Raw genomic sequence first — 14632 nt, 5'->3', positions numbered from 1 at the left:
TTGTGAGAACTCAAAACTTGTCACAGGATTCATAGTTCCTGCTGTTCCATGGTCATCTTTGCTAATACAAGGAAATGATAAAGCTTATTGGTGTGAAGTAGTGCAGCATTCAAGAGTATTTGTGGGTTTTTGTTTTGTTTTGAATTGTATTTGCAGCAATAGCAACAATTTCTTGATTCCATCTTGCAGAAAAATCAGTTAGCATCTTTCTAACACTTGCTGGCAGTGGAGGAGAAAGAAGGGTGTGGAGATAGTCTTCAGCCACTGTTTCAGTCACAGCAGATGACGTTTGAAGTGACTGGCGCATTTCTTGTAGATAACAGAATTGATGCTCTTGGGCCCAATGATGTTCAACATAAATGTGTCAGGATATCCAGCTGACTTAATACACAGCTGAACTCCTGGTCTGCCCTCTAGAAATGACTCCTCATGGTATCTTTTCCATCTCAGTTTCTTGAACTCCATGCTTCTAGTTGCTCAAGGAGAAAACCTTGAGGGTCTTCTTTGTCTCACATCTCTCTTATAGTCTGCGTTTAAGGTGTCAGCAAGTTTTCCTAGCTCTACATTGCAGTATACCCAGAATCCCAGGATTTCTCAATGTCGCTACTCCCGCCACTCTGGCTAAGGCAGCTGCCATGATCTGGAAATAACCTGGGAGGTCTCCCTGCCTTCGCCTGTAGCCTTCATCAGTCTGTTCTCAACAGGCAGTCAGAGACAGTCTGTGAAACCGTGAATCAGATCCTGTGACTCCTCTGCTGCAAACCCCCCGCCCCATGGTTTCCAGATGACACCAAGTGAAAGTCAGGTTATTATCCATGGTCTACATGGTCTAGCCCCCTACCTCGGTGTGGCCTGTTACCCTCTCTGAGCTCACCTTATTAGATTTTTCATTTATTCCATCCACTCCAGCCATATGGGCTCCTTTCTGTTCTGTGGAAGCTCCTCCAGGGTGTTCCTGGCCCACAGCTTGCCCTGGCCACCTCTTCTGGAATACTCTTCTTCAGATATCTGTGTGGCTCAGTTCTCAAGTCTTCTCAGGGAGGCCTTCCCCAGCCACTCGACCCCTAAATCCCAGACCCTCTCCTCATACTTACTATTCTTCTATGCTTTGTTTTTCCACCTTTTCAGTATTGAACATACTTTATATTTGTGCTTATTACCCTGGTTATTGTCTGTCTCCTTTACTAGAATGTAAGCTTCATGAGACTAAGGGTTTTTGCTTTTATGTTTGGTACTGTATCCCCATGTGCTAAAGCAATGCTAACCAGGTAGTAGGCACTCAATAAATTTTATTTTGGAAGCACAATTAGTAGATAGATAGATAGATAGATAGGGGCCTTAATAGTAGGTTGTGTATACTGTCCTACATTCTTAGGAATGTCAGACATACTTAAAATAGGCACTTGCAATACCTATTCTGTGCTAGATACTATACTTTGCACTTTCCATCTCTTATTTAAATTAATCCTCAAAATGCTTTGAAAGAGGTGTGGTGTTTATTGCTACTTTACAAATGAGGAAACACTCAGAGAGGCTTCAGAACAGGTCCCACCCTGATGGAGCCATGATTCAAGCCCAGTTCAGTCATGTTTCAGAACTTCTCATCATTGTGCTATAACGGTCTGGATTATACCAACTCCAAGGCTAAAAAGCAAAACAGGGAAACATAGCTCCTTTGTGATCTCCTTTATGCTAATTGCCAGGCCTTTTATTTTTTATTTTTATTTAAGATTTATTTATCTCAAATAAATGAGATCTCAGTGTCAAGAAGAACAAGAAAGAAAAAGATCATGAAAAATTCCCCAGCATCTTAAAATCATCTGCCTCCTGAGGTCTCATGACTGCAACATCATGAAGATGTGAATGGCACTGACTTTGAACCTGGAGATGAAAGTGATGCTGTAGATCAGCCGCCACATGCACTGTCGGCCTTGGGCCAGCAAGCCCCCTGACCTCTCTGCACCTCAAGTTCCTTGGCTGTAAAAGGCAAGACTCGGGAATGTGACTCGTCAGGTCCTCCCACTTGATATTCTGGCCTGTGAGACTCGTGGCCTTTCTTTCTTCGCTGTGGGAGTAGTGTGGCAGAGTCAGGGTGGACCATCGCACTCTGTGCAAGGCTATTTATTTGCCTTCTCTGCTTTAGGGAAGGACTTCTGCTCATTGGAGGAGCTCTTCAAAAGGCCCTGATCTCTAAGGAGAAGTGACATAGTGTGATGCAGTGACTCAGTTCGTGCATTCCTCATCCTCCAGCATGCCCATCCATTCTGCTTATTAGAGTCAACACTGGATGGGATTTAGAGGATCGGCTGCTGTTTTGGCCTTTATTTATTGACATCCTAAGTCTCCTTAAATCCTTTCTGGAACAAATCAAGGGATAAGGTGTAAATAACTGTAATACAGCTGAACCGTGTGACCTTCAGTAAGCTATTTACCTTCTCTGGGCTGTGTTTGCTCCTCTGAAAAATGGGAGAAAAGGTTCCCCGGCTCCTAGCACACTGAAAAATTGTTTTACAGGCCATGAGACTCATGCCACCCTCCAGTGAAATTGAAATGAAAACACTGCCAACACACAATTGCCTGTATGACCTTCCCCAATTTCTTTGTTAATTTCAGAACAGGTAGGGTCAAAGAGGTTTGGTTTTTTTTTTTCTTTTATGTCTAACCTAAATCCTCTTTCCTAAAGCAAACGTGTTATAGGAGGCCTGGCAAGGTTCCCCTCATGCAGTGAAGCACTTTAGAAACGTGGGCTTTGAATATTAATAGGAATATGACCACGTGGTCATTTGTGAGCTTGGCAGAGTCCGTCGTCCACATACGCTTCTGCATGCCAGCATGAGCATGTGCGTGTTCATGCCAGTGTGTGTGTGATGAAGCGTACAAGTGTGTACAGAAGTGAGGGTAAACAGATCTTTGAGTCACAGGGGCCAGCCCCTCCGGGCAGGCTTTATCTTCCTTTTGGTTGCCATGACAACAGCAAGGGCCTCTGCATCAGTAAACAAAGCTCCCTGCTTGGACTGAACCCGGAGGAGGGGTCTGGAGCTAGAAGCCAGAACTGAGAGCCATGTAGTCGTCCGGTAGAGTGCTGTTAGAGCAGACCTACCAGAACATCTTCCCCATTAGGTGAAGACAGAGATGCCTGTCCAGATACCCTGAGACTCTGAGGTGACATAACGTGGGCAGGAATTTCCAGCTGGAGCAAGGCTTCAGTGAAGCTCACTCTAACCCCCAACAGTTAGTCATCTCACCGAGAATTCTAGCAACGTGAAAGGCCAAAGTCCCTCCCATCCCCCTGTGGATCCATACCAATCACTTTAGTTTATTAATAGGCAGAAGAGCCGCTGTGTGAATTATCTGGGGCTCCTCTGTAAGTCTAGAAGTTCATCAAATAGAAATCAATTTAATATTAACCTAAATATGACTTCACATACCTCCTAGTCACATATGATAAACACATGGATAAACACACCTTGTCTGAGATTATCTTTATCATTCTTCCACTTTAATCATGAATAATATGTAATTGGCTATGTATGAATAGTTGATTTGTACAAATTATGCCTCTCATATAAACTGCTAAAAAACAAAAGCAGTCACAGTGTAAATTTACTAACTTGGATGTAAGAAGAAAAGTGTACTTAACCATGCAGTGTGGTGAGATCAGCCTACTCCCTAGTTCCAGTAGCTGAAGTTTAGAAACCCAAACCTCGCATGCACATGTGACAACCAGAATAGAGGCTCAGCTCTGCTCCTCTTCACACCATCCTCCCTCTATGTGGTAACTGTAGGTTATCTTCCCAGGGGAAAGAAAAAGACAACCAAAAATTATGAGTAACAGAATTAGTTAAGAAGTATTCCAATGAAATGTGATAGATTATCCCCCCCACCACCAGTTTTATTGTGATATAATTGACACATAACACTGCATTAGTTTAAGATGTATAAAATGCTTCAGTATTTGTAGGTATTGTAAAATGATCACCACAATAGGTTTAGTTAACATCCATCGCATCACATGGTTACATTTTTTTGTTATGATGAGAACTTTCAAGATTTACTCTCTTAGCAACTTTAAAGTATGCACAATACTGTTAACTGTTGTCTCTATGCTATGTGTTACATCTTCAGAACTTGCTTATCTTATAACTGGAAATGGGTACCTACTGACCCCCTTCACCCGTTTCCCCCAGCCCCTACCCCCACCTCTGGCAACCACCGAAATATTCTGTTTCTGAGTTGTTTTCTTTAAGTTACACATATAAATGAGATCGTACATTACTTTTTCTCTGTCTGACACATTTTACTTAGCATAATGCCTTCAAGGTCTATCTATACTGTCCCAAATGGCAGGATTTCCTTCTTTATCATGGCTGCATAATATCCTGTGGTGTCTCTGTGTGTGCACGTGTACATAGATGGAGATTTCCATTGTTTCCCTGTTCTAGCTGTTATAAATAATGCTGCAATAAACATGGGATACAGAATCTCTTTGAAAGAATAATTTCAATTCCTTTGAATATATACCCAGAAGAGGTATTGCTAAACCATATGGTAATTCTATTTTCAATATTTTGAGGAACCTTCATGCTGTTTTCCGTAGTGGCTGCACGAATTTATATTTGTGCCAATAGTGCAAAAGGGTTCCATTTTCTCCACATTCTCCCCAGCAGTTGTCTCTCATCTTTTTGAGAAGAACTCTTGTAACACGTGTAGTTTTGATTAGCATTTCCCCGATGATTAGTAATATTGAGTACCTTTTCATGTACCTGTTGGTCATTTGTATGTCTTCTTTGGAAAAAATTTAGTTCCTCTGCGTATTTTAGTTCCTCTGCGTATTTTGGTTCCTCTGTGTATTTTAGTTTCTCTGCGTATTTTATAATGGTTTTGTTTTTGTTTTGCTATTGAATTATGTGAGTTCTTGATATATTTTGACTGTTAACCCCTTATCAGATATATGGTTTGCACATATTTTCTTCGTTTCCATAGGTTGCCTTTTCATTCCGTAGCTTGCCATCTCATTGAATTTTTATCATTTTACAATCTCTTGCAAGACTCCGTTCAGGACTCTCAGACTAAAACATATTAATTCCTACTCTGGTTATGAGCAGAGCTTATTTTGTGTTTTTCTAATGTCAGCCTTGTCTGAAGAGGAAGCTGAGACAGAGAGGTTTACTGCTCAGTTTTTTAGCACCAGCGGTTACTGGAGTACCTCGCTGCAAGAGTAGACTTGGTTGTATTTATGCTGCATCACGTGGGGGTTTATTTTTGTTTGCCTGGTTTGAAATTCTGAAGTCTAGATGCATCCTAGTCTGAATTCTGTTACATCTAGGGCATAGAAACACTGGATGGAGCAAATGAAAAGGAGCTGATTACCCATCCTCTTTCCTTGAACCGTAGGTTAATGCCAGGTGGACTTATGGGACATGAACACTCTTCTCATGTCAGATTTTCTCCTTTGGAACTTCCTGTGGCTTAATCCAAAGAAACTGGATAAAATGAGATATTCATAGGGCCATTCCTTGAGGCACGTTTCATTAAGAAGTTTGGCAGTGGATGGCTAAGTAAGGTAACAGCCATATGTTTTATCTTTGCAAAAGCATCATCATCTGAATAACTCCAGGATAATCCTCTATGAAGAGGAGAGAGTATTCAGGTCCTCAGGGAAGAGAGGAACCAGAAGGAGGAACACACGTCCCTTTCCTCAGTCTGGCTACATATATGCTCATGAGATTGGCAAGCGTGTTGTATCTAAGGTTAGAAGAATCACTTATTTTGGGCAGGTAATGGAGCTAAATCCTGTTTGTCCCTGCTTTCTCCAGAATGCAATATACATATAAATGGTGACTAGGATACACAAATTCAAGCAGTGCCTCACTAACATGACTAATGCTACAAGTTTTATAATAGGTCCTTATTAACCCAACACAGAACAACGGAGTATATGCTGCTCTTTCAATTTAAAAGATAGTCTTTTTAGAAAAAACACAAAATTTTGTTTTTATGTCTTTATTTTCCTCAACCTCTGGCTGAAGAATAAATCCCTTTTGTGGGTTTTAAATGTGACTGCTAGACACATGGAAGACAGCTCAGGCCTTGTAGAAACAGCACTTAATCTGGAATCAAAAGACATTCGTTTAAATTTCGGCTCTGTCTCCTGCTAACTTGGTCATTTTGAGCAAGTAACCTTTCTGATTCTCCCAGGGTTTCCACAAATCTACGTGAAATAATTTACATGAAAGTAATTTAGAAAATGAGACTTTTACAAATGTGGCTTATGAACATTAGCTGTCCTTAATATTTTATTTTTGTAATCTGTGGTATCAGCTATAATACTCGGCTGTGGATTAAACTTCCCAGGTCCTTGTTGGAATGTGGTGTGACTCCGACTCTACTTGGCCTCATGGAACCTTCAGACCTGTCAGAGAGAGAAGCCTTGGCACAAACACTGGGGCAGCAAGGGAGGAGTGGGAAGTATCATGAACAATATGGTGCCACACTTTGTGCCCTGGGCTCCCAACTGAAAAACAAAACAAGCTGATTGATAAACATCATATAGAAGGCCTCCAAACACAGCCCTTCTTCCCCTCCACTGACGTGCAGAGAGCTGCTTAGAAAGTTTCCCTGTTGGTGCACACTCTGTTTCTTTTAGCCAAGAGGCTTCTTAAAAAGTCCAAGCCAGATTTGTTGGGCTCTGGGCCTGTAGGATGCCAGGTGGGAGGGTGGGAGGAAACGGGGGCCTGCAGTGGCAGAGGAGAGCAGGGAAACCAGCTGGTGAGACTGGAGCCAGGAAACTTCCAAAGATAAAGAGAGATGAGGCTGGGATGACTTGCCTCTCCTACCGGAAATGAAGCCACGTGGTCCTTCTGGGGCTTGGGTAGAGGTGACACGCTGCACACTGCATAGGCTAATGCTGCAGAGATTTTAGTGGAGCCAAACAAACATAGAGGTGGCCGTGTCCAGGAGTTACCTGGCAACTGCTCTGTTCTTGTTAGTTCACCTGGCTCTGCTTGGGTCCGTGCAGAGATGCTACGTCCCTTCATTTAAGCCTTTGGAATTCAGGGCAGATCTATCAGTATGGTTTTCAAGTCAGCCTAGATATTGTAATTAAAAAAAAAATCTATTAAACAAGTACCACACACCAGGCCTAGTCTAGTCCTGGAGGATGCAAAGTTGAGTAAGACAGAATGTTTCCACAAAAAGCTCACAGAGAGGGAGAGAGACAGTCACACGTATAGCTCGCCACCATAGACGTCTGGCTGTAAGATGAGCTATGAAGAGACAGGGAGAAAGTATAGAGCAGAGGTCAGAGGACGTGTGGCAAGGGAGAGGGGCAAGCTAAACATCAGAGGTGACATTTCAACCTGGCCTTGAAGGATTTTAACAGACTCAGGCAGGTAAGTCTGGGTTCTAGGCCAGTGTGAATTAAACCTTTAGATCCCTCACTGCTCTTTCAGGAACCGTGGGAAGTGTGCTGTGGCTGGAGCTTGGCTGGAGTGGGGCTGCAGGTCGGCACGAGGTAGATCGGATTGATGGGGGGTGAGGTTTGAAAGAAAGGACCATGAAGGACTTTGAAAGGTCTGTTAGGTATTTAGCAGCAGGTGGAGCAGATGTGAAGGAAAAGATAGAAGAGGGAATGTATAGGATCTGAGGGTCATGGTTCTTCTTAGTGGCACTGTGTCTTAGGACACTTGCCCTTTCAAATGACCACTTAACGCCCGTTAGATTCAGTTTTCTGAGCTGGAAAATGGAGATGTTGGTAATAATGCAGATGCTAAAGGATTATCGTGTTTCTCTGCTCATAGCTCACGTATGTATGTGTGTGCTCAGTTGTGTCCAACTCTTTGCGACCCCATGAACTGTAGCCCATCAGGCACCCCGGTCCATGGGATTCTCCAGGCAAGAATACTGGAGTGGGTTGCCATTGCCTCCTCCAGGGGATCTTCCTGACCCAGGGACTGAAGCCATGTCTCCTGTATTGGCAGGCAGGCTCTTTACCACTGAGCCACCTGGAAAGCCCCATAGTGTGCTTAAATTCTCCTGTTTCAAGGTCTTGCTCAAAATACTGCATCCTGCTAAACCCTCCTGAATTCCCTTAGAGCATAGTTGAAAAATGAAGGCACACACATATGAAAAGGTAAAAAGCTGCATATAAATATGCCATTGGGCTGGGCAGATATGTGGGGAAGCTGGGCTCTTAGAGCAGAGAGGCCTAGGGTTCTAAACCTGGCTCCATCTCTTACTTAAACTTGAATGAGTTGTTTAACTTTTATGTTGAGGCTGAAAATACCTGTTTTGCTGCCTTCTCATTTTGGTTGCAAAGATTAAATGTCCGAAATGGATGAAGGTACTTGGAAATTAGAAAGTGCTCCTCCAATGGCACTCACTGTGGTTGTTATTTTAGGTTTGGACATAGTAAGATCCAGTGCATATTTTAGAAAGATAATTCTAATTGCTGTGAGGTGGATGAAATGAAGGGAAGAGAGGCAGGTGGCCAAGAGACTAGCTATATGCTATTTCAGTAGTCCCGGCAGGAAAAGGTGAGGTCCTAGACCAAGGCAGCAAGAATGAAGAGGGAGGGTGGATCCAAGTGCCATTTTGAAGACAGAACCAACAGAACGATGACGGGGATAGAAAGACTAAGAACCAAAGGTAAGAACTTTGGTAGATGGTAACACCATGAACCAAGATGGCTCCTTGTTGCTTTCTTACTTGCTGAAATCCAAAAGAGGGGGTGGAAAACAGAGGTGCTCCAGGGCTTAAATTCTGTTACCCTGACTCTCACTGAAAGTGTGAAAGAAAGTGAAGTCTTTCAGTCATGTCCTACTCTTTGCGACCCCATGGACTGTAGCCTACCACTCTCCTCCATCCATGGGATTTTCCAGGCAAGAGAACTGGAGTGGGTTGCCATTTCCTCCTCCAAAGGATCTTCCTGACCCAGGGATCAAACCCAGGTCTCCTACATTGTAGGCAGACGCTTTACCATCTGAGCCACCAAGGAAGTCTGACTGTCACAGTTCCTAGTCAACTCTTCCTTCCCCCAAGACACCCTTGGTAGAACCCACTGAACCTGACACCAAGTCCAGGAGAATTTCTTCTTCTAGTCTGCCTTGTCCGGTGTCTTTAGCCTGATTGTGACCTCTGTAAGGTGCCTGTGCCCAAGGAATCCCCTCTGTCTTGGAAGGAGAGGCCAGATCAAGCACGAACTGGTATCCCCCTGCCTCACGGTAGACTGGCACCTCTCCCTCTCCTGCACTGGGGCTGGGGCATGTCCCTTAGCCCCTGGTTCCCCTCCTCCTCCCTGGACATGAGGGAGTAGGTAGCAGGACCCTCAGTGGGTGCTGAGCTCTGTTATCTTCAGGTTGCTGCTCTTTGTTGATGGAGAGCCTGAGAATAAGTGGAACAGCCTTCAGGGGAGTAGGAGAGTGCATGAGCCGTGGCTGGGAGGCACTGTGCTAGCAAGGGGTGTTCTGGCTGGACGGGTGTTTGATGATGAGAAAGGCATTGGTGCGAATGTGGCATCCGGAGGGGCCTACTAGCCAGTGACTATTTCATGATCCCCATTTGCTCACTCGTCGAATCTCACCATCTTCCTCTCTGCCAGGGAGTCCTCATTCCTCTTCTCTCTTCTTTTTCCCATGGGTCTTTAGTGGGTTGTTTTGTTTTAATTGTCTTTTGCTGCAGAGTGGCTCTGTCCCCTGTTAGGGGCTGTGTCTTCCGTCTGACCCTTATGCTGGTTTTATCCCCCTGTCTTGTTTTCCCCTCCACCCCACCCCATCCTCCCACTTTCTTCTGGAGCTGTGTGCCCTCTCCTTTCTTATCCAACCTTGACCAGCCATCATCAAACAGCATTTCAACCCTTCAAGGCATCAGTGTCATGGTCTTCAGTGGCAGCACATACTAAGCACCAAGCTCAGTGGGTCAGGCCACCAGCTTGATGGGTAGAGTTCAGATCCCAGTAAGTGACAAGTGACCCCCCCTCCCCTAAGCCTTGGTTTCCCTATCTGTTAAATAGGGTTTTAATAGTGCTTACATCATGGGGTGATTGTGAAGATCAAATGAATTAATGGATATGAAAAACTTCATATAGGACTGGCACATAATCATCAATCAACAGACAGTAGTCACTGTTGTTATTAAAAGCATAAAGGATAGTTTGACCCCTCAGAGGGTTGAGTTTCTGTTGTAGCCAGAGCCATATAATATATAGCATTCTGGAACCTAGCTCGTCCCATTACTAAGTCAGTAGCTTTCAAAACAGAGCAAGCAGATGAGATCAGGCACTTTGCTATACAGCAAAAAACATTGTAAAGCAACCATATTCCAGTAAAATTTAAAAACCAAATCTCACCTTTATAAGTACAAAAAAGGAAATTAATGCAAATGTTATTAATTTCAGCTTTTTAAAATCGTATTCTAGTATGTTTCTTTCCAAGAACCTGATATACGTATAGTACAAGTTTTATATGTATGATTGTTATTTTCTAATTTCTATTTAATTTTTTTCTTTGATGGATTTCTTAATGGTATATTCATTCATTTCCAAATATATGAGTGTTTTCTAGCTGTCTTTTTGTTATATTGATTTCTAGCTTTATTGCATTTTATTTCAAGAAGATAATTTATATTGAAAAAAAAAAAAAGAGAAAAACAGAGCAAGCAGAAAGTTTTAGTGCTGACTGAAATGAAACTGATCCAAGAAGACTTCCTGCAAGAGGCTGAACAAAGTTCATTTCTGTACAACATTTTAAGATTATAGTTGCAGGCAGGGACAAAGGGAATGGGGTCTACACAGTGCCTGCTCAAACACTCTCTCACCTGCTTGCTTCACTCTTTCTTTTGATCATGGCACTGCCCAAACTTAGTGAATCTTATCTGCTTTGTCTGCAGGGAATTTGCCAAAGAGAGAGAGAGAGTGGAGAACCGGAGAGCCTTCATGAAACTTCGGCGCCAGCAGCAGATCGAGCGTGAGCTTAACGGGTACCGCGCCTGGATAGACAAAGCAGGTAAGACCTGGGGGCTGGAGGAGGCTGCTGATGGGCTGCACAGACATCCGGAACCTACCCAGTACCCATTCCCAGTACTTCCGCTCAAAGGGCCAGTCTAAAACAGGGCGGAGAGAAGCTGGAAATGACTCGTTGGCTTTCGGGGTTCCCAACTGGTCCCATTTTCTCCCTTTGAAGTCTTGTTCTTCTACCAAACATCTTTCAGGAGACAGATATTTTAGCAAGGTGAACTGAGTAAAAGTTCGCATAACCGAGTACGTGAGCTAAGTTTGGGCTGATGCCATTTCACACACTACCGTTACTACTAACAATAGTCCGTTCAGTCCACAGATATTTATTGAGAGCGTACTTTGTGCCAAGTCCTGTTCTAGGCATTTGTGGTACAGCAGTGAGCCGGAGCTCTACTCTTGTGGAGCTCAATTACCCTATAGCTGGGAAGGCAGTGATGAACAAAATAAGGAGTAATTTTTCATAGGGTAATAAGTACAATGAAGCGCTTTCCTGGTGGCTTAGATGGTAAAGAATCCACCAGCAATGCAGGAGACCTGGGTTCAATCCCTTAGCTGGGAAGATCCCCTGAAGAAGGAAATGGCTACCCACTCCAGTATCCTTGCCTGGGAAATCCCCTGAATAGAGGCACCTGGCAGCTACATACAGTCCATGGGGTCACAAGAGTTGGATACGACTGAGTGACAAAAGTTTCCACTTTCAAGTACAATGAAAACAGATCAAGATAGGGTTAGGGGTTTAGGGTGAGTTTCAGTTTTAAATGGAGAGTCAGGGTAGACCTGTTTGGGGAGAGATGTGAAGGAGATGAGAGGGTGAGCCACAGGGAGCCCTGAAGGAAGCATACCCAGTGTCCTGGCTGTAATGTGGGAGGAGACCCAGAGGGCTCCAGAAACTGCCTGAGGTGTGAGCAGTGAAGGGTAGGAGCTGGGATGAAGGCATTCTCATGGTGGGAGCAGGCGGCAGAGCCTGTAGGACCTTTACCGGTCCTTGTAAAGTTCAGAGCTTTCCTGCGACTCAAGTGAGAGCCACAGGGGGATCTTGAGCAGAGAAGGGACATGCTCTGTTTAAGATGTGGTTGCTGCATTGAGAACAGACGGTAGGAAGACCCAGGCCTGAGCAGGGAGTCCGATAGTGAGACTACTGCAGTAGGGCAGCTAAGAGATGATGCTAAGAACTGGTTTTCCCTGTTCCTTGCTGTCATCAGCTCCTCGCTTATGGCTCAGCCTTGGGAATAATTGTTGCCCAGCCCTGAGGAAAGGTCCAGGTTTATCCTGATTTTATGAACCCACAGAGAGCCTCCAAACTCAAGAGTGACTGCAGCTCTGCTGTTTATGAGGGGTGTCAATCACCCCATATCTGTCAGTAAAGAGGATACATTTGCTTTCCTTGTTATTTTAAAAGTTGCATTGCATTGGTGTTATATATCTTCATTTTCTTACTGAACAAAGAGTACATTTTTTTTTAATTAAAAAAAAAAAAAAGCGTGACAGCGTCTTTGCTCTGTTCCTGGTAGAAAAGCAGAGCACAAAGAGATTTCTCGGGAAGAATTTGGAATAGGATTGGGTACTTAGTGGCCTGACCCTTATTCTTCTCTAAGCTTTGGAATGATGGATGTTATGACTCCTGTTCTGACCACAACACACGCAGGCTGTCTCAGCTCAGGAGTCGACATTTGATCATCTATCTGGTGAGAGAGCAAGTATGATGCGAAGTGCCGTGCCAAAGCCAAATAAAAGCCACTCTTCATTTGGGACTATCTGCAGTTCTTTGCTGCTTCTGGAAGCAAGAGCCATGGAGTGGTGAATGTACTCCCATTTCATCCTTGCTCCTCTGAGACTCTTGTGTGGACATGGACTTGAATCTTCTCTCCCTCTTCTGGGAACAGTAACTCAACAGATTTGCCTCCAGGCCAGCCTGGCAGCTTAAACCTCCCAACTGCCCTTGGCTTCCTGGGCAAGGGATCCATCTGACAGACCACCCTAGTGAGCAGGCTGGCAGCAAACCCCAAAGAGAACCCTCCACGCCCTTCTCACAGCCCCCTTCAGGGTCAGGGGGCTCAGGATATTGCTCTTTGCAGCTCTGCTTTTCAAAATAATGCAGAATTCCAAGGCTCCACTTTATTCCAGTTGGCAAAGCCTGCTCTCTTCTTCTAAGAAAAAAAGACGCACTGCGACGTCAAATTGTGCTTCCTGGCCCTTTCCTTTACAAATGGAGCGTGAGTGATTCAGAGACATATGGGTTACGTTTCCCTGGAAAGACACTCGCAAGTTCCAAAGCGAACTTGGCAAAAGACATTGGGGGAGGGGTGGTGCCAGCCTATCAGGAGCCCTCGAGCGCTCCCCAGAGGTACTCAATGGCACCATCCACCCTCCTCCTGCCTGGGGGGTCCTTGAATCTGCCCACCCAAAAGCCCCAGACACTGCGCAGAGTGAAAAAGACTCTCTGGCTGAGGTCATTCATGTGGCTATGAGGTATTTAACAAGTACCTAATTTTAAAAGGATGGCCTCCAAAAGCCAGTGCTGTCAGTGACTTTCAAACCTTCTGTGTGCACATCAAGGAGCATCCCACCAATAACACTTAACCTGTTAACTTAGTTTTGCCAGAGGGCTGTACTTGAAAAAGAAGACTAAATGGTATGACTTTATAATGGCCACCCTGCGTGGTACGTTCCGAGCCTCATCACGTTCCCCTCCCTGGGAAATACATTACATACTCTCAGTTTTATATGCAGGTGGGATTATGGTAATAACTTTACCCTTTTATGCTTGTCTTTGTACTTGTTAGAAGTGCTTAAATTAAACCATTGCTTAATAGAACTGCTGCAGGCTTATCCCCAGCAGCTGGGATCTTAGGGAATGATTGCTGGCACTTCCAGCTCCCCTCGCTTATGGCTGAGATAGGAGCGGGGATCGAAAACTCATCCACACCACTCTCAATACGGGGCTCAGAATCCCACTATTTGTGCGACAGAAGGTCTGTTTTGTTGATACATTTGAGGGATGTTGTTCTTGTTGTTCGGTCACTAAGTCGTGCCCAACTCTTTGCAACCCTATGGACTGCAGCACACCAGGCTTCGCTGTCCTCCATTATCTCCTGGAGTTTGCTCAAATTCATGTCCATTGAGTCAATGATACCATCCAACCACCTCATCTCCCCTTTCTCCTGCCTTCCATCTTTCCAAGCATCAGGGTCTTTTCCAATGAGTCGGCTCTTTGCATCAGGTGGCCAAAGTGCTGGAGCTTCAGCATTAGTCCTTCCAATGTATATTCAGGGTTGATGTCCTTTAGGATTGACTGGTTTGATCTTCTTGCAGTCCAAAAGACTCTTGAGTCTTCTCCAGCACCACAGTTCAAAAGCATCAGTTCTTCTGCACTCAGCCTTCATTGTGGTCCAGTTCTCACATCCATACATGACTACTGGAAAAACCATGGCTTTAACTATATGGACCTTTGTTGGCAAAGTGATGTCTCTGCTTTTTAATATGCTGTCTAGGTTTGTCACAGCTTTTCTTTCAAGGACCAAGAGTTTTTAATTTCATGGCTGCAGTCACATCTTCAGTGATTTTGGAGCCCAAGAAAATAAAGTCTGTCACTGTTTCCATTTTTTTCCCTATTTGTCATGA

General features: G+C 44.3%; 1 protein-coding gene across 1 annotated transcript in view; it reads left to right on the top strand.

Annotated features, from left to right (window-relative positions):
* The window catches only part of CACNA1E (calcium channel, voltage-dependent, R type, alpha 1E subunit), a 330398-nt gene that overhangs the window by 222430 nt on the left and 93336 nt on the right, over window positions 1-14632 (top strand). The window contains exon 8 of the mRNA XM_010853135.1: window positions 10885-11000. Within this exon, the coding sequence (XP_010851437.1) occupies window positions 10885-11000 (116 nt within the window). The remainder of the gene's footprint in view (window positions 1-10884; window positions 11001-14632) is intronic.

This window comes from Bison bison, unplaced genomic scaffold, assembly GCF_000754665.1.
Source record: "Bison bison bison isolate TAMUID 2011002044 unplaced genomic scaffold, Bison_UMD1.0 scf7180017864322, whole genome shotgun sequence".
NCBI lineage: Eukaryota > Metazoa > Chordata > Mammalia > Artiodactyla > Bovidae > Bison > Bison bison.
Note: the sequence above shows the minus strand (reverse complement) of the source record. Positions and strands in the feature narration are given on the sequence as shown.